The 22,109-nt window shown below is 36.1% G+C and overlaps 3 protein-coding genes across 3 annotated transcripts; 2 read left to right on the top strand and 1 right to left on the bottom strand.

Annotated features, from left to right (window-relative positions):
- The first annotated feature begins 11,014 nt into the window (after window positions 1-11,014).
- Window positions 11,015-11,974, top strand: LOC134496626 (olfactory receptor 14A16-like). Its single transcript, XM_063302338.1, has one exon. The coding sequence runs from the start codon at window positions 11,015-11,017 to the stop codon at window positions 11,972-11,974; it is 960 nt and encodes a 319-aa protein (XP_063158408.1).
- A 3,949-nt stretch (window positions 11,975-15,923) lies between these two features.
- LOC134496625 (olfactory receptor 14A16-like) lies at window positions 15,924-16,883 on the top strand. The gene has a single exon (XM_063302337.1). The coding sequence runs from the start codon at window positions 15,924-15,926 to the stop codon at window positions 16,881-16,883; it is 960 nt and encodes a 319-aa protein (XP_063158407.1).
- Window positions 16,884-20,693: 3,810 nt separating this feature from the next.
- LOC134497328 (olfactory receptor 14C36-like) lies at window positions 20,694-21,608 on the bottom strand. The gene has a single exon (XM_063302995.1). It carries the CDS (start codon window positions 21,606-21,608, stop codon window positions 20,694-20,696), a length of 915 nt encoding a protein of 304 aa, XP_063159065.1.
- Between the last annotated feature and the right edge of the window lie 501 nt (window positions 21,609-22,109).

The following is a 22,109-nucleotide window of genomic DNA, read 5'->3' as shown; positions in this document are numbered from 1 at the left end:
ATGTCTTTAAATTGTTGATTTTGCTGTAAACCGCCCAGAGTCTCCCTTTGAGGGGAGACGGGGGGTGACAGAAATGTGAAATATAAATAAATAAATAAATAAGAAATATATTGTTATTTTTAATATACTACTAATAATACTGCTATAAACAATGGCAAGACATTCAATTTTACTTATGCAAATAAACAATATTTTATCTCTACTATCCTGAAGAGAATATTAAATCAAATTTATTAAATCCATCCAAGTACTACCTGAAGTACCATATGGTAGCATCCAACATACCATGTTTAAAATGTTGTCATTCTATTTATTTATTTTAATTAATATGTTTATTACATATTCTATAGTAGTTTAAGTATTTCAATGCTGCACAGTGCCCAGATGTTCTATATGGAAGTACATAATATGATATGCAGTCCATTAATACTTTAAATAAATAGATAATAAAGAGCCTCGCATTCTCTAACCCTTATACAAAGGAAGGCTTTTCAGAATAGAAGGACTATGTCATATTCCATGTTTCATCTTCTTTTTCTCTGTATCAACAATGGTTATACTTCAAGGGCTTCCGTGAACTACATTCCTGAACCTCTGATTTTCATCTCAGAGGGAATTTTTCTTATGAAGGGCTTTATTTATTTATTTCTAAAGTATATTATGGGTTGTTGTTGTTGTTTATCCATTTAGTCGCTTCCGACTCTTTGTAACTTCATGGATCAGCCCACGCCAGAGCTTCCTGTCAGTCGTCAACAACCCCAGCTCCCCCAGGGACGGGTCCATCATCTCTAGAATATCAATATTATGGGTTGCTCAAGATATTTGTGTTCCTCAGGATACTCTCCAATGATACACAGTGATGCACAATATTTCTGCCTCATAAAATAAATGAAAAACACTATAAGAATGAGACAAGGCTGAGCTTCCATCCCCTCTACTTTGGGAGGGCTATTATAACTAATGTATATTCAATAACATCCCCCCCTTTCTTATTAGGAGCAGTAAATCATCAATAGGAATAGAATTATATTTGAAAAATAAGGAGTAAATATGTTTGAGACTTAGATTCTGTGTCTATGACATTGAAGACAAACACAGAAATCATTATTGATAATCATACAGTATATGGAGACTTTAGTTCAAATTGTGACTATTCTATAGAAAAAGCACAACAAAGCTAACAATTTTTTTCTTACTTCATTTCTTTTTTGCACCAGAGTATTTCTGGCATTCCTCTTTTAGACTGAATCAAAAACAAATCCTCATGAAACCTTTGAAACACTGACAAGGGATATCAACATGCAACATTTTTAAAATGTGTTGTCAAAATATGGATCATCATATATGTAGAAAGTTTCAAATAAAATATGTCCTGATGCGGATATGAGAAATGATTTGGATGCCACATTTATCACTAAGGCAATTCTGGGATGTTTATATAAAAGGTAACTTCAGGTTCTTGGCTGTATGTCAGTTAGGTTGTAGGAATGGAAGTGCTCATGTAACGCAAGCAATATTTTAGCTCTTTTCAGGATTCAAACAACTTGTTCACTGAGGGAAAATGGGGAGATGGAGTATTCCCTCTCTGAAAAACCTCCCTCTTATTGGGGAATATGTATATTGACTGTTTATTTATATACATCATTATCTTAAGAATTTTGATTATAATAATGAAATCTAATAAAAACCAAACTTAAAGAAAGAAAAAAAGATAGAAAGAAAGCATAAAAGTGCAAGAAAAAATGTGGGGAATGGAGACAGAGGTTAAAAATTTAGGTAGAGGGAAGTTTTACAAACCAGTAAAATGTTGTAACATGTTATAACAATAAAAATACTGAAGGAGACTTCTGTAAAATGGAATCAGAAAATAGTAGTCACAAAACCAACAATGTCAGTAATGTTGCCTGCTTCTATGGATAGACAATATCCAGAAGATGTTATTGAAGAAATGACAGATGTAGAATAAATTTTATTTGACAAGATAGTGATGGTATTGAAAGTGGATCTACAACTGAGAGACCAAGACAATGACTTAGAAAAGGATGCTTCAGTGGATCTACAAAAGAAACTGGCTGAGGTTTTAAAATTTAAAAGGGAAATAGAAATGAAAAAGTTTTCATTGAGTTCTATGCCTGGTTTTTCTACCTATATCTGGCAGTTATTGAAGAAATTAACATTTGACATCAGTTTCCTAAAATTATAATTGCTGCACAAAGAGATTCATAGCTATGCACATTGCCTTTCTATAAAATAATTGAATAATATACGCTTAGAACAATCTCAGAAACTTAATAGCTTTGATAGAGCATTTTTAATTTCCTGATTTCTCATGCTATAGATCATTGGATTTAGCATGGGTGGAATAATGGAGTACATTATAGTAATTGCCAAATCCAAATGGGAAGGTTTCTGAGGTGGGGACCTAAGGTAAGCAAAACATACAAGAATTAAAAATACAGAGAAAACAACAACATGAGGTAGGCAAGTAGACAGTGCCTACATATATTTTATTTCCAGGTGGAATTTCTTCTCCAAGTTTGTGCCCCTTCCAAGCAATGTGCTTCTTTTAGAACACTCATGAAGACATATAGGATATATACAACCCCCTCCTCTCTTTCTTCTCCTTCAGACAGTCGGAATGTTTGTCTGCACTTATATATCAAGGGGTTACTATGGGACACCGGATATTATGAATATATGATGAAAATAAGTTTATGTTTGTCCGAACCTGTTCTCAGAAGTTCAACAGAGACCAAAAACTATTCCTGGAGGACCCATTCAGTAATCATATGCAAATGAATGATGAGAGCAGAGAGAGGCAAGTTTACTTTCTGGTTTATCTATCTGCTAAGAGCAATTTCCAAATAAACTGGGTCTGTATTGGCTCACAGGATTAAAAAAAAGCAAAACTGAACACAAAGTTCTCTTCAGCCACCATGTTTATAAGGCCCCAAAAGTGCTTAAATAAATAAATACATACATACATACATAAAATGGCACGAAATAATACATTATTTAAAAGTTACTATTGTTTTTATATAAATGTTTTATCTTCTCAAATAAAGAGTATGTTGCTTGCTTATGTTTTTATGTTTTTTGCAGGGAGGCAGGAGGGTTGTGCTGTCAAGTCATTTTTGTCTCCTGGCAACTGCCTGGACAAGTCCCTGCATTTTTCCTTGGCCAGATTAGAACGCGTGGTCTCCCCGTTTCTACCCAGGTGCCTTGACCACTACCTCAAAGTGTCTCTCCTGTTTTTAAGTTACCCAGTGACAAACATTTTCAAACAATGTATAATACTTGCCCTTAGACTTGTGTATTAAAAATATAATGCATTTAATTTGTTTTAGACCATATTTAGAAAAGTGCTCAGAAGTACTCAGACATGCACCATAACAGACATCATAATTTCTCAATGATTGAACTATTGATTTGTCCTCTTTACATTGTTTAGACTAAGAATTGGTATATGGATAGAAAATGTCACGACTGGCATGGATTGGGAAAAAATCTACTTTTCATTCTTTTATCCACCTTTCTAAATACTATCAAGCAGCACCAATTAAAATTCAGTCATGATGGCAATAGGACACATCCTTTATCGCCCAATATTATCTCAACTTTCAAGGCATTCCATATCTTTGTTATCAGCACCTTTTCCCTCAGAAGCTATGCTGATGCAAAATCAGATTGAATATCTTGCATCCTTTATGTAATTTCTGTTTAACTGGAATCATTTTGTCAGTAAGGACAGCTGTGGAAATATAAAAATTATGGTAACTACTCCGAATAATTTATTATTTCTTATCTGTTCAATGTGCAATGGAGATACAATGTGTGGATGTCAGGCCCAGCCCAAGAACAACATACAAGCAGGCCAGCCACAGTACAGTTCTTTATATGCTTACACCATAGAGACAGAATCTTGCCAGACTAACCCTGGGCTACTCTAATGTAAAGGATATACCCTGGGTGATTCTAGGGAGTGGCGATTCTGACTCTCTTTCTCTTCACAGGGTCCAACTCCAGACTGTGTTGTCTATTGTCTGGCGCCCTCCCCTCCTTGGAAAGTGCTCCCTGCTTCCTCAGAACCGTCTGCATTACTGTAGTGCATCATATCACCTCCCCCCTTGTAGACACATTCCATCACAGCAGAATAGTTTTAAATCATCAGAAAACAAGTGAGTGACAGCCTGCTGTTGCACATTGCTCTGTAGAATCTTGTCACACATACACTCAAACAGATCCTCTTTTTTTTAGTGGACAGCAGAAGCCTGAGAGTACAATGGATAATCACAACTTCCCCATAGCCTGTATTTTCTTGTTAAGAAAGGAGATGGTGGTATGCAGAGCTGACAAAGAAGATGGAGACTGAAAACAAAAGAGAACAGAAGATTTGGAGAACAAGAATGGAAAGAGGAGAAATGAAGGTGTAACAGCCAGCAACCCAAGATGGATCTAGGCAGCATTGGTTCTTGAGAATTTGGAAATTGGGAAAACAGGAAAGAGGAATGTTGGCTAGTGATCCCAGAAAGGAATGGGCAGCTTTAAGCTGCTAAAGGAGGTTAGTTGGAAGAACCTGAAGTCACCTGAAGTGTTCCAGGGTGAATTCCAGGGAAGATTGCTAAAAGATTGCAAGTTTGAGAGAAACACCACCCCCCCCCCCAAAAAAAAAGCTTGAGGTACAATGAGACCTTTTGACTAATCACAAATGACTTCTCAGAAGCTGAAGAGAGAGACAAGTGAAACCAATTCTGCCAGTCAAAGAGACTCAAAGCCTGAAAACGAGGGTTCCAAGTAGAACCACTACTGCTGACATTTTTCTCAGTAGGACATAGGAACCTAATATAGGAGCACCAATACACATATTAGAATAGTAATTACAGAAAGGCCTGTACCAAAATGGCTGCTACTTTATAACAGACTTCGTAATACTGTATCTGTGAGAGAAAATTCCAAGAAAAATGTATTACTACTGAAGGCACATAAAGATAATGGCGAATGTCTGTCTGTCTGTCTGTCTGTCTGTCTGTCTATCAGTGACAGAACACACATTTCTTTTAATTCTGAAGATAAGAGCTTTGTTCCTCCCCACTGTTCCCCATAAAAATCATCGTAGGTTTCCTACTTCTTCTTAAATACTTTTTTAGTCTGAAATGCTAAATATTTTCAGCCAGGTATAAATGTCTGTATCTCAGAAAAAAACAGATTTGACACTGTTCTGTGGGTGATATCCATATTAAATCTCAGTATTTCTAAATTTATCCTTAAACATCTGAAACATAGTGCACACTATGCCATTTTAGTTAAGTACCTTTTTACCTTTCTAGTAGTCTAGTTTTGTGAATATACTGGTTTAGCCAAGGATTTTTACTCATCAAGTGTATTATAGAAACATTTTCCATTAAAAAGTATCAGCATCCTGCCTCATGTCATATAATAATATGAAAAAAAGGCTTTAAGAATTTTCCATATGACATGACTACTCTTTCTTAAAATATACGCATTATCCAAATAGACTAAGGTACAAATGAAATGAAATGAAATGAAATGAAATGATTTGAAATGAAATGAAATGAAATGAAATGGAATGGCATGAACAAAACAAACAAAACAAAACAAAACAAAACAAGGTAATGATTTTTAATCCTTCAGGAGTAGGACATGGGAGCAGGACTTGTCCATCTAATCAAAGCCCTACACTTTGTCTACGTATGCTGCAAGCACTAACTTGAATTTTATGAGTCCCCTGTGAGTGTCCCTGGTTTGACTTTTGGTGACAACATGATGCATACAGGTAGTTTCCTTCAAAAAATCCACAAAGTGTTGTGTGCCAGTTGTGCCCTTTCCTAAATTGGGAAGATCTGCTCACAGTCACTCATGCCCTAGTCACCTCCAGCTTGGACTACTGTAACACACTCTACATGGGGCTGTCCTCGTAGAGTATTTGGAACCTTCAGCTGGTGCAGAATGGAATGGCACAGGCAGTTATGTGTCCCCTAGAAGAGCACATATTATCTGCTTCACAAGCTGCAATGGCTGCCAGTCTGCCTCCGTGTCCAATTCAATGTCCTAGTTTTGACCTTAGAGCCCTTCATGTCATGGAAGAAGGTTATCAGAAGGACTGCCTCTCCCCAGTTACATCAGCCCATCCCATTAGATCTGGCAGAGAAGGCATGTTGTGGTTACCATCTGACAGGGACTTGTCTTTAGTGAATGACAGGAGGCGGGTCTTCTCTGCTGTGGCACTTGCCTTTTGGAACATTCTTCCTGCCTGAAGTCAGGTTAGCTGCACCCTGCTATGCCTCTGGAAGTCCCCCAAGAACTGGTTATGTCACCAGGCCTGGGCGTCCAATGGAACTGCTTAATGGATTTGTAGCAACCAAGTACCAACTATTACTAGCAAGTGCTTAGCTTTTTTAAGATAACACATGATTGTTGGGGTGTTCCCTGGACTATTATTTAGAATTTCTTGTCAAACATTCCCATTTTGTTTTTATTTTAAGCTATTTTCCAAGTCCCAACTACAGCTGTTTATGTGCAAGTAGTTAGCCAAGAAAACCAAAACCAAAAACAATTATGCATTTGTCACAGACTTTAGAAATTAGTCTGAAAGCAGTCTCAATGTCCAGCATAGCACTTGCTGTATAGATTAAAGGCAGTATGAACAAGGCTCTAAGCACATTTTGCCACACCTACATGGATTTAGGGCTGCGGACATAAACTAGGCTCCTGAGAAATGGCCCCTTGAGGATACTTACACACATCCCATAGATGAACCTGTTTTTATCTAGTCCTCTCACTTCAAAGGAAATTGTTTGAACAACATTTCAGCCCATCGTGAAACCTGCCAACTGGTACATTAGAAAAAGTTCAGATATTTGGCCTCCTATTGCAAGTTTTGAAGCCTACAAAGCAGAATGGAATATAAGTCAAGAGTTAGGGAATTCCTTCTACATGGATTCCCTGATACAGAGAGGCTCTGGATAGTCCACATTGTTTTTTTCATAATATATATCGCAGCCCTCATGGAAAATCTCATCATTATCATGGTCATGGTTTCTAGCCATCAGCTCCATTCACCCAAGTATTTTTTCCTAGTCAATCTATCCTTGCAATCTATCAGTGGATGTTAGTGGGGATGTCCATTATGATATCCAACATTTCCTTTTCTCCTCCTCCTACCTACCCGATCTTTTACTTAACAAGGAAAAGTAGTTTGTTTGCTCTTTCACAGTAGATATTTGAAAGAATATGACCTAAAGCAACCAATGGGCATTTGGGTTTGGACAGGTGAATTTAATTGATTTACTCTGCCTTGGGAAAATAAATCTGTGATACCAATAAATTTGATCCACCTTGGATTCCAACTTCACTCAGTTCCATGGCACAGCCATGTACTTTATACTTATAAAGTTGGTTTGCATTGGATGACAGAGAACAAGTCTCTGGGGATACAAAACAGCATACACAAAGACACACACACACACACACACACTGTACATACTGTTTTGTATCCCCAGAGACTTGTTCTCTGTCATCCAGTCTTTTTCTGTCTGGAGACACAACAGCAGCAAAAAAGAAGGAACAGAGAAAACATGATATTTCAGACTGGAACAGGAAATACATGATAAGTTCAAAGAAAAGTGCTAAGAGATTAGGTAAGTCCTGTCTTTGTTTACTTTAATGTTAAAAAAAAACCCAAGCCGTTTCTCACTTCCTTAGACAACTTTAATACATCAAACTTCAACATATTTAATTGTTGATCTCGTCAACATTAAGAAATTAAAAAGCAACAGTGGAACAGCTGGGTTTTTTTCATAATCTATAACCAAAAGAGGCTCTTTTGTCATAATTAAAGTAGTCCTGAGAGATTCTATCTTATGAGCAGATACAATCCATGGAAATTTCAAAATATGCTAATTAATTGCAATTCTTGGATATGGATATGATTTTAAAAGTTATTGTTAAGGTCAGGCATCCAGGATTTCCTGCCACCTTTACTGCCCTTACCATCTAACAATATCAAAGGGAAAATGTCTTTGCTGAAAATCATTTTCATGCTCTTAAAATGATAACACGTTGAACATTTCCATGCAGGTCAAGCATAAATCATTAAGCATTTGTTGAGGGGTTACAATTAAAAGCCTAAGTGAAAAAGTGGGGTATGTATACAAAAGTGAAGAATGCAGTCTCCCATAGACTCCTTACTTGCACCTTTCTTTCCTCTCTCTCTCTTTTTCGGCATATTCTTACCTTACAAGTACCCTTAAGAACTCAACAATATGGATTTATTCTGAGAAAAATGCCCAGATATTAAAATCTGTGGATTAGTTCACATCTGGACTACTAACATCATTTTGTTAAATGTCCTGTGAAAAAAGCATTGAGAAAACTAAATACAAGCAATTGTATTTCAGTTGCTTGAAATACAATTGCAATTCTTGTCTATAATTTTCTTTTCAATACATATCACATCCCTCTTTCTCCCCACAATAGATACATTTTTTATACATAAAGTAACTATCTCTAATAGAGTTTTTCATCAGCACCTTTCTAAAATATATATGTCCTATACAATTTGGCCAGTTATTTTTCCTCTGCAAATTTCCCAAATGTATGCTTCCTTTGACATACATTCTTTTAGTCAATAAATATTTCAAAAGGGATGCTAACAAAATTCATGAAATTCTATGTCCATTTAAATACATGCATTCTTTTAAATCCCGATTTTATACTGACCTTTCAGTCAAAAAATTAAATGCTATGATTGGAGGATCGTAGTATACAAAATGTATTGTATAGAGTAATAATTAGTTCAGATAGATAGATAGATAGATAGATAGATAGATAGATAGATAGATAGATAGATAGATAGATAGATAGATAGATAAGGTCAGAAGAGAAATGGAAAATTTGAACATTACTCTCTTAATAAATAGGTTACATTTCTGGTGTTACAACTCCTTTTTCAAATATTTGCTTTCAGCTCCTAAACAGAATAAAGCAGCTACCCTGCTGAATTTGCATTTTTCAGAAATTAAGATCCAGGATTATCTGATTTATGCTATCACCTTAGTCTGCTTTTTACATAATCCTATACCATTAAATGGACAGTGTGAGCTTGGCTTAGTGTGATATGTGGATCAAGCCGCTGTAATTCATAAATGTAGGGATATGTTTGGACTAGACCAGTCTGGCTCCTTTAACAACTCATTTTTAAAATAAACCATCATTCACTATAATTGACTAACCCAGCCAGTATGATTACTGGTGGCATTCAACTGGAAAACAAAGAGATGTTTTCTCTTTTGAGGTTGTTAAAATAAGTGTAGAATACTCCTTCCCAGACTAGTTGGTTTCACAGTTCACAGTAACGCAGCAAGACAATTTTCAATAATTCTCTCTTTGATGATTTATGTCACATGCTTTATTTTTAGAAACCTGGACATGTTTTATGCCTATCTGACTTCAATTCAACTTGATGATGAGATTAGGTGATGAAGACAACTCAGTCAGTATTGTTAAGATGAAGAGGGATTCTGTGTAGTCTTGCATCCTTTTTGATACTTTCCATAGCCAAAAGAGTATTCTGCACTCTATATTATTGAAATAGCTTCAATAGTACATTTCTCACTTGAGATATCACTGATATGGGTGAATGCATCATTCATAGACAGAGATTAGCTATCAGTATTTCCTTCCATTTAAATTTTGTCCAATAGAGAATTTAAAGAAGAAATAATCTATTGATGTTTTCTTCCTATTGAGAAATCGAATCTTTTTTTAGAAATTCTCTAGCCTATTTCCCTGAAAACAATGTTGAATTTTTTCCCTGAATTGCCAGCATATGGGGGGAAAATGGAGCAGTGATTAAAGTGAATATCCATAGCACCAGAATGATTATTTTATAATCAAATACTTCTTAGGTTTTATACTCTTCAGCAGGTTATCATTCTTTTGGTCTACATGTCCTGATTACATTATTTTATTCATCAATACTACATAAAAAACATCCAAAACCTTCCATAAGGAAAAAGTTTTTCTTTTACTTTTTTTTTAACATAATGTGGTAACCATTACCAGCACTTGCTATGTCCCCATCCTATCACATATACCTTGAACATATTTTTATTTCAAGTGGAATGAAGATATCAGTATATTTCTTTTATGAAGAGACTTTGTCCTGTTAGCTGGATAAAATTGAAACTGTGGTCATGTGTTGCTACAGTCCCAATTTTGTTATGTACGTACATACGTACATACATATGTATGTATGTCTATAAGAGCTGTTGACTGTAATAATAAACTTGTCAAAGCATTTCAGTTTCTTAGCCAATGTTCTAAATTATTTGTGTGCTGGGTGATGTGTCATTTTGGCTATTTATGTTTTCTGGTGACCGTCTATAATAACCTGTTTATATATTTCATGTAAGGAAGGACTGAAATAATTGTCCAAGTTTCCTTCCCAACTATACGTCTGAAAATCCAGTTCCCCTAAAATGGAAAGGCTAACCAAAGTTGAGTGCTGACTTTCTTGTCTGACTTGGATTTGGGGATAAATATTTTGTATAAGAATAGACTATAATTTTAAGGTATATGCATGCTGTGAAAATGAGTTGAAGGAAACTTGGAAGGGGGAAAAAAAGGATATGGCTGTTTTAAGAGACACTTCCAGCTAATGCAGAAGCCTGAAAAAAGACATGGCTGCTTTAGAGTGTACTAGGGAGTGCTTGTAGACCTGAAATGCCAGAGATCTTCCTACAAATCCCTCTTGAACAGTCCTGCAACTGGGGGAGGGGGCAAGCAGGCCATGTGCCCCAGGCACTGTGCTGGTGGGGTGCAAAAATTAGCACTGGGTGAGGCGCCAAAATGAGTTCTGGGGGGGCACCAAAATGGGCGCGGAATCCACGTTTGCCTCAGGTGACACAGACCCTAGTTGCGGCCCTGCTCTTGAAGCTTGGAAACACCTAATTTTAACTTTTCTTTTCTTCTAGATGCTATACCTCTTAACAAAATGGATAATACATCATCTGCTTCTGATTTTCTGCTCCTTGAATTCTCAGCAGTCCGGGAATTCCAGATTCTACACTTTCTTCTGTTCCTGATATTATATCTGGCAGTTGTATTAGGGAATCTTATCATTATTTCTGCTGTTATTTTTGATGATCATCTCCACACTCCCATGTATTTCTTCCTGATGAATCTGGCCATTCAGGATCTTGGCTCCGTTTCAACTATTATCCCCAAATCCATGGGCAATTCTTTCACGAACACTAGAAACATTTCTTACTCTGAATGTGTGGCTCAGGTTTTCTGTTTTGTGTTCTTTGTTGGATCTGATTTCTTTCTCCTTACTGTCATGGCATATGATCGGTATGTTGCCATTTGCAATCCACTGCAATATGAAGTGCTGATGAATAGGCAAGCTTGTACACAAATGGTGCTTTGTGTTTGGCTAACTGGAATTTTCTATGGAGCAATGCACACTACAAGTACCTTTGCAGTCCCTTTTTGTTCCAATGTTGTCAATCAGTTCTACTGTGAAATCCCACAGTTAATAAAGCTATCCTGCTCTGACTCCTACCTAGCCGAAATTGCTATTCTGGCAATCAGTGCTATGATAGGGCTGGGTTGTTTCATCTTCGTCATCATAACATATGTGCTGATCTTTACAGCAGTACTGAGAATCCCTTCTGTTCATGGAAGGCAAAAAGCCTTTGCTACCTGCCTTCCACACCTCATTGTATTTTCTACATTTATATTTACTGCGTGGTTTGCCTACTTAAAACCACCTTCTAACACTCCATCTGGTTTGGATTTGGCATTGACTATGATATATACCTTCATCCCACCTCTGCTGAATCCAGTGATCTACAGCATGAGAAACAGAGAGATCAAGGTTGCCCTTGCAAAATTATTACTTTCAGCATGTTCTTCTATGGAAACCTATTTTAAGTTTATCACATCACAGTGAGTTTTGCAAAGGCTTAATCACTTTCATATATTTCAGAGAAATCAAAAAATATTTTAATCAGGACATCTCCAAAATTTAGGCAAAACCATGTCCATTGCTCCAGAAAGCAATTGACCCTAATATAAATTGACTCATTGAAAAATAAGCATCAGCTCAGATATTTCTTTTCCCTGAAGTAATTTGGAAAAAAAGTATTTAACATTTTGATTCAACTTGAATCATCCGTTTGGATTGAGGTGTCAGTCTAAATCAGTTTCAGCCGGCCCACACAGCCCTCCATGAAATCCTAAGAAGCAAAAAAAACCCTTATTCTGATACATCTATGATGTAGCTCCATTCAATTCTATCATGCCTCTTAATTTTTATTTATTTATTTTCTATCCCACTTTTTTTTTTTTTTTATAAATAACTCAAGCTGGCCAACACACCTCATACTCCTTTCTGCTCCTATTTCCCCCAAAACAGCCACCCTGTGAGGTGAGTTGGGCTGAAAGAGAGTGACTAGCCCAAGGTCACCCAGCAGGCTTTCATGCCTAAGGCAGGACTAGAACTCACAGACTCATGGTTTCTAGCCCAGCACCTTAACCACTAGACCAATGGAATCTAAGATCCACATCTCACTTTGTAGAAGGATGAGATAACCTCACCAGGACAATTTGTTCCCTTTCAAATGTTCTTATGGGTATAAACAGGCATTCTAAAGCTCACACCCTGCCCAGAGTTACCTTTTGTGAGATGAGTGGCCATATAAATTTGATAATAAAATAAAATAATAAAAAAAAATAATGCAATTTTGCAGTAATTCTGGTCTGTGATAGTAATAAAATACTCAATGAATTGATTGATAATTTTTCAGTGCTCACAGTGGAGTTATTACAGTACAGGATTTTGTATAGGGACACCTAAAACACCATTTTTTTTCAGAAACCTTTTTACCATGGAACAGTAATAAATAATAATAAATCTGAGTTACAGACATCCTTAAGGATAACTGATATTAGGGCTGTGCAGTGTTTGAATCTGCAGGGGAAAAGATCCTTTGGAGAACCTGTTGAAAACATCTTTAAAAGCTTAACTGCTGTGAGTATCCACTGAAGGAGGATTTGATAATGAACTAAGATGACCAAGGATTTGTAGCAGCTTCCCTATGAAGAAAGGCTATGCCATTTGGGGCTTTTTAGTCTAGAAAGGAAATGAAACAGATGGGACATGTTTGAGGTGTACAGAATTAAGCATGGGATGGGGGGGAGAAAATGGGCAAGGAGAATTTCCTCTTCCCAAAATACTAGAACCAGAGATTACCCAATGAAATTGAATCCTGGAAGAAACAGGACAAACAGGTTATGTTAAAAAAATAACATGCAGTTTAACCTTGGAATGTGTTGCCACGAGCTATGGTGGTGGCTACCCACTTGGCTGGCTTCAAAAAAGGATTGGGACACTTCACAGAAGTCATGGGGATTAATGGCTATTAGCCCTGACAGTAGTATGACCACCTATGAGGGTCATCTGCTAGGAGACTGATGGGCTTCCATAAACAGTTGGTTGGCCACTGGGAGAACAGACTACTGGATGAGTTGGGCCAAGTGTCCAATCCACTGCTTATGTTCTTATGTAATCCATTACCTATATTGCCTATAAGGTTACCTATATTGCCTAAGTTGTTTATTCGTTTAGTCGCTTCCGACTCTTCGTGACGTCAGGGACCAGCCCATGCCAGAGCTTCCTTATATTGCCTATAAGGTTACCTAGATTGCCTGTGGCCCCTTAAGAATAATGTGAATGTGGGATAGGACATAGAGTTGTCATGGAGAACCACAGACTGTTGGAAGGAGTCATGCAGGATTAGATGGAAGTTGTGCAGATCTTTATGCTATTTTACATTAACCAGCAGAAGTGGTCCAAGGTCATATTTAGGCACAGCCATTCTATGATAGTAAATGTAGCCACAGTTTAGGGTTCCCTACAAGGTTTAAGCATAAATAGTCATCCTGTTTGGGATTAAAAAAAAAACAAAAACGTCTGTGGTTCTTTTTTGTGTAGTGGTTGCTTTGATAGTTCTTGTTGTAAATTTAAAAGGCTAAGTATATGGAGTTTCAGAATTAAAATAAAAAATAAAAAATGATCTTTCTTAGACACAGATTACATCCATATTTCTACAAGAAAACATGTAGAAGACTGTAATACAAAATTTCATTGTTGCAGTAAAATCTCATTGGAAGAAGTTTCTTGTTCAAAATATTAATCATGGACTTCCCCACATTCTTCTTAATTAATTATTAAATCTGAATATCAAGGCACAGAAACAGTTTTAGCAGAGTACTACAGAGTACACAGTAGTATCAGCCAGATGTAAATGTTGGTTCCTCAGAGAAAAAGCAACTTTTGCAATAAGCTATGAGTTACTACTGTGTTAACACACCAGAGTACTATCAAACATAGCATTAAATGTATGAAACATAATGTGCACTGAAATGCATACATATTAAATGACTTTTTATTTTGGCAGCATTCTGCTCTTAAAAATATACCAATTAACTACAAATTTAAATTATGTAATTATATTGAAATGTATTTAATAATACATCCATAGAAGTTAAGAGGGTAATATGAGAAACTATGAAGAAAGCAAATAAAAGCCACATATTTGGGATATGAAATGAATTGAAATGAATTGATAACAGATTTGGAAGATCACTGAAAGAGAATCAGTAAATCAGACTAAAGGTTCTCAAATATAACCCAAGGAAGAAAAAGTTTCATAAGGTGTAATACAGCAGTGAGAAATCTGACAATCCATGTACAGCCAGTAATTTTGTTCCAAACTTTCCTATTCATTATCCTTTAATCATCAGCCTAAGAGGGGATTACAATGGGAAAGAGAGCACTCCATTTTCCGTCATCCCATCCACACTGAAGGCTTTTGGATTGCTGTAGATATTCTGTGATCTCTTTATCGCTCTATCCCTCTCTCTCTCTCTCTCTCTCTATTTATCTATCTTATCACTCTCTTTCTCTCCCTCTCTATCTGGCTAACTTTTTCTCTGTCCCTGTCCCTCTCCCCTTCTGTGTCCCTGTTTCTATCTAGCTAGATAAAGCTCTATACTTTTTGTATGTGTGTTGCAAGCACCACCTTGACTTCTCTGAGTCCACTGTGGGTGTCCCTGGTTTGACTTCTCATGATAACATGTTAACCAAAGGTCATTTCCTTCAAAAAAATAGGAAACATGATTTTCTATTTCCACATTCCTCCTCCTCCTACACCTCTTCCTCCTCCTATGTCCTAGCCTACCTCTTTGGTAAAACCTGGTGATATTTCATCAAGGCATAAGTAGTTTCCAGTATAAACAGTACAGATAATAAAATAAACAACTAAATTTGAGTAACTAATGGATTTGTACTAACCAAGAGCTAACCATTACTAGGAAAGGATTAGTTTTTTTTAAGATAAGCCTGCATTAGTTGGCATTACATGAAATAATACTTGGAATTTCTTTGCAAACATTCCCATTATTTTTATCCAAACTATTTGCCCAGTCCCTACTACAGCTGTTCATGTGCAAGTAGTTAGCCAAGAAAACCAAAACCAAAAACAATTATGCATTTGTCACAAAGACTTTAGAAATTATCTTGTGCTGGAATCAAAGGAGTCTGAAAGGCCAGTATAGTACTTGCTGTATAGATTAAAGACTGTGAACAAAGCTCTATCTACACTTTCCCACACCTACATGGACTTAGGGCTGCTAAAGTATACTAAGCTCCTGCGAAATGGGCCCTTGAGAATAATTACACACAGACCATAGATAAACCTCTGTTTTTATCTAGCACTCTCACATCAAAGGAAATTGTTTGAACATCATCCACTCCATTGTGAATAGTGCCACAGTTACCTGAGAAAAGGGTCCGAGGTTTGGCCTCCTGTACCAAGCTCTGAAGTCTACAAAGCAGAATGGAAAATAAGACAAGACCGAGTGAATTCCTTCTGCATGGATTCCCTGATACTGAGGAGCTATGGATGGTCCACATCATTGTTTTTTTCCTAATATATTTGGTAGCCGTCATGGAAAATCTCATCATCATCACAGTCATGGTTTATAGCCATCAGCTCCATTCACCCATGTATTTTTTCCTAGTCAATCTATCCTTGCAAGATCTTGGCTCCATCTCTGTCACAGTTCCAAAGTCCATGCTGTATTCCTTAATGAGCACTGAAACCATTTCTTACTCTGGATGCCTCTGCCAAGTTTTCTTCCTTGTTTTCTTCATGCTGTCTCATTTCTTTCTCCTTGGTGTCATGGCATATGATCGTTATGTAGCCATCTGCAATCCATTGCGTTATGAGACTGTACTGAACAAAAAAGCCTGCATCCACATGGCAACCAGTGCATTTATGGGTGGCTTGTTTTATTCAATGATCTACATGGTACTTTTATTTGGATTGGAGTTCTGTTCCAGGATGATCAATCCGTTCTTCTGTGAAATCCCTCAGTTGCTCAAGATCTCTTGCTCTGAGTCACATCTTGCAGTAGTCTGGGCTCTCATCTTTGGTACTTCTTTAGCTTTTCTCTATTTCGCTCTAATTTATTTTTCTTACGTTCAGATCTTCAGAGCAGTTTTTAGAATCCCATCCACCCAAAGGAAGCAAAAGGCCTTCTCTACTTGTTTACCCCATCTCATAGTTATTTGTCTGTTTGTGGTAAGTGGCAATTTTGTATACCTGAGAGCCACATCCAGCTCCCCATCAACATCAGATATCTTGATTTCCATGTTTTACTGTCTGGTGCCACCAGTCATGAATCCACTGATCTACAGCATGAGGAACAAGGAACTCAAAATGGCATTCAGGAAGCTGATCCTCAATATTTCTTCTAATACCTTACATAAATTTTCTCAGTTATGTGTACTTTAGGAAATGCCTAAACGGGCCATTTTGCAGTATATTTCATCTTCAGTGGGTGAGTTGGACATATACTGAACCATCATTTCCTAAGCTTATTAATTGATAAATAAAAATGCTATTGATTCAGTGGGTTAGGCTTAGGCTTTCTCTGAGTGCAATTGATGCAGCTACAATTCCTTTCTGTAGCTTTATTTATTTATTTATTTATTTATTTATTTATTTATTTATTTATTTATTTATTTATTTATTTAAAGCATTTGTATAGGCACTCATCTTAAGACAAGATTGAGCAGCTTACAACCAAGAGCCTTAATCTACTCAAAGACTATTATTGTCACAGACAGAGATCTAGACAAAAATCTTCGTGATACAACATAAAGAAATACAAGTGAATGCTAAGTGTGCTGTTAAATTTCATACACCTTTTCCTCTAAAAGAGAAAATAACCCATTCATTATTTTTCATATTACTTATATTCAATGGCAAACCTAGTAGAAACATATAGAAAATATGTTTCAGATTGTGCTTCTTTCTATATATGATTTCTTTAAATACAACTTTTATACTGGCTGTCTTATTAGATTTTTTTTCCCCTCACGAAATGTTGATTTTAATTGATTATTTCACCTGAATAAAATTTGTATACCTGTCTAGAGATATTATTAGAGAAAAACAAAATAAAAACAAAACAAAAAATACATGTTCTTTTATGCACAGAAACCAACAAGCAAAGTTGCTTTCATGGATGAATAACATTCTGTTTGTTATGATAAAGCTTTTGGAGAATCTTGGTTGTATGCAGTGTACTGAATAGCAGAATTATGAAGGGTAGAACTAGAAGAAAATAGGAGGGAGGAAATTAAAATAGCTGAAAGGTACTCTGTTATGCTGTAAGAGGGAGGAGGGAATGAAATGTTTTACCTATAGCAGCCCTTTTCATGTATCCTTGAAATTGTAGTACTGAGTGTTATTTTGTGGCAAGGAATATATGAAAAGTAATTCTATTGTGGATAAAATGCATTTTAAAAATAAATAAATGCAAAAAATCCTGTTTCCCCAAGTGACCAAAGAATATGTGAGAGGGGTGGGGGGTGGGGAGGGCAATTCCAATTCAGGCACAAATGATGAATCTCCAGAATTTTGCATCATCACCCTATCCAGTGTCCAGTGCTGTTCCATGCTTGCCACAATTGTGACTATTAAACGTTACATTTGCCTATCACTACTTTGAAAGATATTGGACAATCATGAGGAGCAGCAGTATCCACTTTGGAGTAGAGTAGTATAAATATATACCCTTCTGAAAGAGTTGGGTGGGTAGATCTACCTTAAATATTCATATAACCTTCATCATCTTTGTCATTGACCTGCCTAAGTTGTACTGTTACACAGTCATAGGGAACTCTTCTCGTTTATTACGAGCTGAGTGTGATGAGTATGAAATGTTCCCTCCCTCGGTCCTCCCTCCCTTCCTCCCCCCTCCCTTCTTTCCTTCCTTCCTTCCTTCCTTCCTTCCTTCCTTCCTTCCTTCCTTCCTTCCTTCCTTCCTTCCTTCCTTCCTTCCTTCCTTCCTTTTGAAAAGAAAATTGAAGACCTTCTGTCTCTTCCATCTCTGTCTGTCTGTCTGTCTGTCTATCTCATCTTTCTATCATAAGCTACCCTACAAATTAAGTTTTATGGTTTTAAATTGTTCATTTTGCTGTAAACCGCCCAGAGTCTCCCTTTGGGGGGAGACGGGGGGTGACAGAAATGTGAAATATAAATGCAGAAATACATAAATAAGAAATATACAATGGAAATACAGTGGGTTATTTTTATTATACTACTAACAATACTGTTATAAAAAATGGCAAGACATTCAATTTTACTTATGCAAATAAACAATATTTTATCTCTACTATCCTGAAGAGAATATTAAATCAAATTTATTAAATCCATCCAAGTTTTACTACATGAAGTACCATATGGTACCATCCAACATACCACGTTTAAAATTTTGTCATTCTATTTATTTATTTTAATTAATATGTTTATTACATATTCTATAATAGTTTAAGTATTTCAATGCTGCACAGTGCCCAGATGTTCTATATGGAAGTACATAATATGATGTGCGGTCCATTAATACTTTAAATAAATAGATAATAAAGAGCCTCACATTCTCTAACCCTTATACAAAGGAAGGCTTTTCAGAATAGAAGGATTATGTCATATTCCATGTTTCATCTTCTTTTTCTCTGTATCAACAATGGGTATACTTCAAGGGCTTCCGTGAACTACATTCCTGAACCTCTGATTTTCATCTCAGAGAGAATTTTTCTTATGAAGGGCTTTATTTATTTATTTCTAAAGTATATTATGGGTTACTCAAGATATTTGTGTTCCTCAGGATAGTTTCCAATGATACACAGTGATGCACAATATTTCGGCCTCCTAAAATAAATGAAAAACAGTATAAGAATGAAACTAAGCTGAGCTTCCATCCCCTTTCCTTTGGGAGGACTATTATAACAAATGTATATTTGTTAACATCCCCCCTTTTTTTTAATTAGGAGCAGTAAAACATTAATAGGAATAGAATTATATTTGAAAAATTAAGAGTATGTTTGAGACTTAGATTCTGTGTCTATGACATTGCAGTCAAACACAGAAATTACTATTGATAATCATACAGTATATGGAGACTTAAGTTCAAATAGTGACTATTCTATAGAAGAAAGCACAACAAAGCTAACATTTTTTTCCTTACTTCATTTCTTTTTTGCACCAGATAACTTCTGGCATTCCTCTTTCATACTGAATCAAAAAGATATCCTTATGAAACTTTTGAAACGCTGACATGGGACATCAACATGCAACATTTTTTAAATGTGTTGTCAAAATTTGGATCATCATTTTTGTAGAAAGTTTCAAATATAATTTCTCCTGCTGAGGATATGCAAAATGATTTGCATGCCACATTTATCACTAAGGTAATTCTGGGATGTTTATATAAGAGGTAACTTCAGGTAATAGGCTGTATGTCAGTTAGGTTGTAGGAATGGACGTGCTCATGTAATGCAAGCAATATTTTAGCTCTTTCCAGGATTCAAACAACTTGTTCACTGAGGGGAGATGTGGAGATGGAGTATTCCCTCTCTGAAAAACCTCCCTCTTATTGGGGAATATGTATATTGACTGTTTATTTATACAGATAATTTTCTTAAGATTTTTGATTATAATAATGAAATCTAATACAAACCAAATTTAAAGAAAGAAAAAAAGAATAGAAAGAAAGCATAAAAGTGCAAGAAAAAAAATGGGGAATGGAGAAAGAGATTAAAAATTTAGGTAGAGGAAAGATTTACAAACCTATAAAATGTTGTAAAATGTTATAACAATAAAAATACTGAAGGAGACTTCTGTAAAATGGAATCAGAAAATAGTAGTCACAAAACCAACAATGTCAGTAATGTTGCCTGCTTCTATGGATAGACAATATTGAAGAAATGACAGACGTAGAATAAATTTTATTTGACAAGATAGAGATGTTATTGAGAGTGGATTTACAACTGACAGACCAAGACAATGATTTAGAAAAGGATGCTTCAGTGGATCTACAAAGAAACTGGCTGAGGTTTTAAAATTTAAAAGGGAAATAGAAATGAAAAAGTTTTAATTGAGTTCTATGCATGGTTTTTCTACCTATATCTGGCAGTTATTGCTGAAATTAACCTTTGACAGCAGTTTCCTACAATTATAATTGCTGCACAAAGAGATTCATAGCTATGCACATTGCCTTTCTATAAAGTAATTGAATAATATATGCTTAGAACAATCTCAGAAACTTAATAGCTTTGATAGAGCATTTTTAATTTCCTGATTTCTCATGCTATAGATCATTGGATTTAGCATGGGTGGAATAATGGAGTAAAGTATAGTAATTGCCAAATCCAAGTGGGAAGGTTTCTGAGGTGGGGACCTAAGATAAGCAAAACATACAAGAATTAAAAATACAGAGAAAACAACAATATGAGGTAGGCAAGTGGACAGTGCCTTTTTCCTCCCTTGAACAGATGGGATTCTCAGGACAGCAGAGAAGATTTTTATATAGGTAATAATGATGAAGATGAAGATGCCAAGCAGAATCAGAACACTAAAAATTACAGCTCCAATTTCAAATAGGTATAAATCAGAGCAAGCAAGCTTAAGTAACTGTGGGATTTCACAGAAGAACTGGTTGACAACATTGGAGCAGAAAGGAGTTACAAAGGTCCCCCCAGTATGTAACCCACCATAGAGGAAGCCAATAACCCACACACTTCCAACCATTTGCATGCAAGCTCTCCTATTCATTATCAGTTCATATTGCAAAGGATTGCAAATGGCAACATAGCGATCATATGCCATGACTGTAAGAAGGGCAACATCACATCCTACAAAGGACACAAAGAAAATGACTTGAGCAACACATCCAGAATAAGAGATATGTCTGCTATTCAACAGATAATTGATCATGAATTTTGGGATAAGAACTGAGACAGAAGCAATGTCTTGGATGGCCAAATTCATTAGGAAGAAGTACATGGGTGTGTGGAGACGGTAATCAAAAACCACTGCAGAGATAATGAGAAGGTTCCCTGTTAGGGTCACTAAATATAAAACCAGAACTAAACAGAACTGTGCGATTTGCAATTCTTGAATTGATGAGAATTCAAGGAGCAGGAATTCAGAGATGGAGGATTGATTCTCCATTTCTTAAATTAATTACCAGCTGCAAGAAAACAAAACAGGAAAAAAATTAATATCATAGCCTCTTATAGTATAAAATTTGCATTTAAATATGAACACTTTTCGTGACGGAGGGGGAGACATGAAGAATCCATAAACTGTGTATTGGACGTTCGTTATCAAAGGATGTTTTCAATATGTATCCACCCCACCCAGGGTGAGAGACACAAATAACATATAAGTTGTTATAGACTCTTCAATCACGTATTATGGTTTGGCTGCTAGCTATAATAAGAATAGCCATCCTATTGTCCATTTGCCCTCTTTATCCCCACAGCGCTTCAAATGTCCTGAGGTTTAAATATAGGAATTACCCCCCTTCTTATTTTTGAAACTTTAAAAAGGGATGCCAAGGTATATCAAATTGGAAAGAATTTTAAAAAATAGTTGTGGCCAGTAACAGGTACCATTTAACTGTAACCCCTCTTTTTTTGCATATAATATCCACATTCACACATATGTGGA

The sequence above is a fragment of the Candoia aspera genome, chromosome 4 (assembly GCF_035149785.1).
Source record: "Candoia aspera isolate rCanAsp1 chromosome 4, rCanAsp1.hap2, whole genome shotgun sequence".
Taxonomy (NCBI): Eukaryota; Metazoa; Chordata; class Lepidosauria; order Squamata; family Boidae; genus Candoia; species Candoia aspera.
The sequence above is the reverse complement of the archived record's forward strand: the minus strand, read 5'-3'. Positions and strand labels throughout refer to the sequence as shown.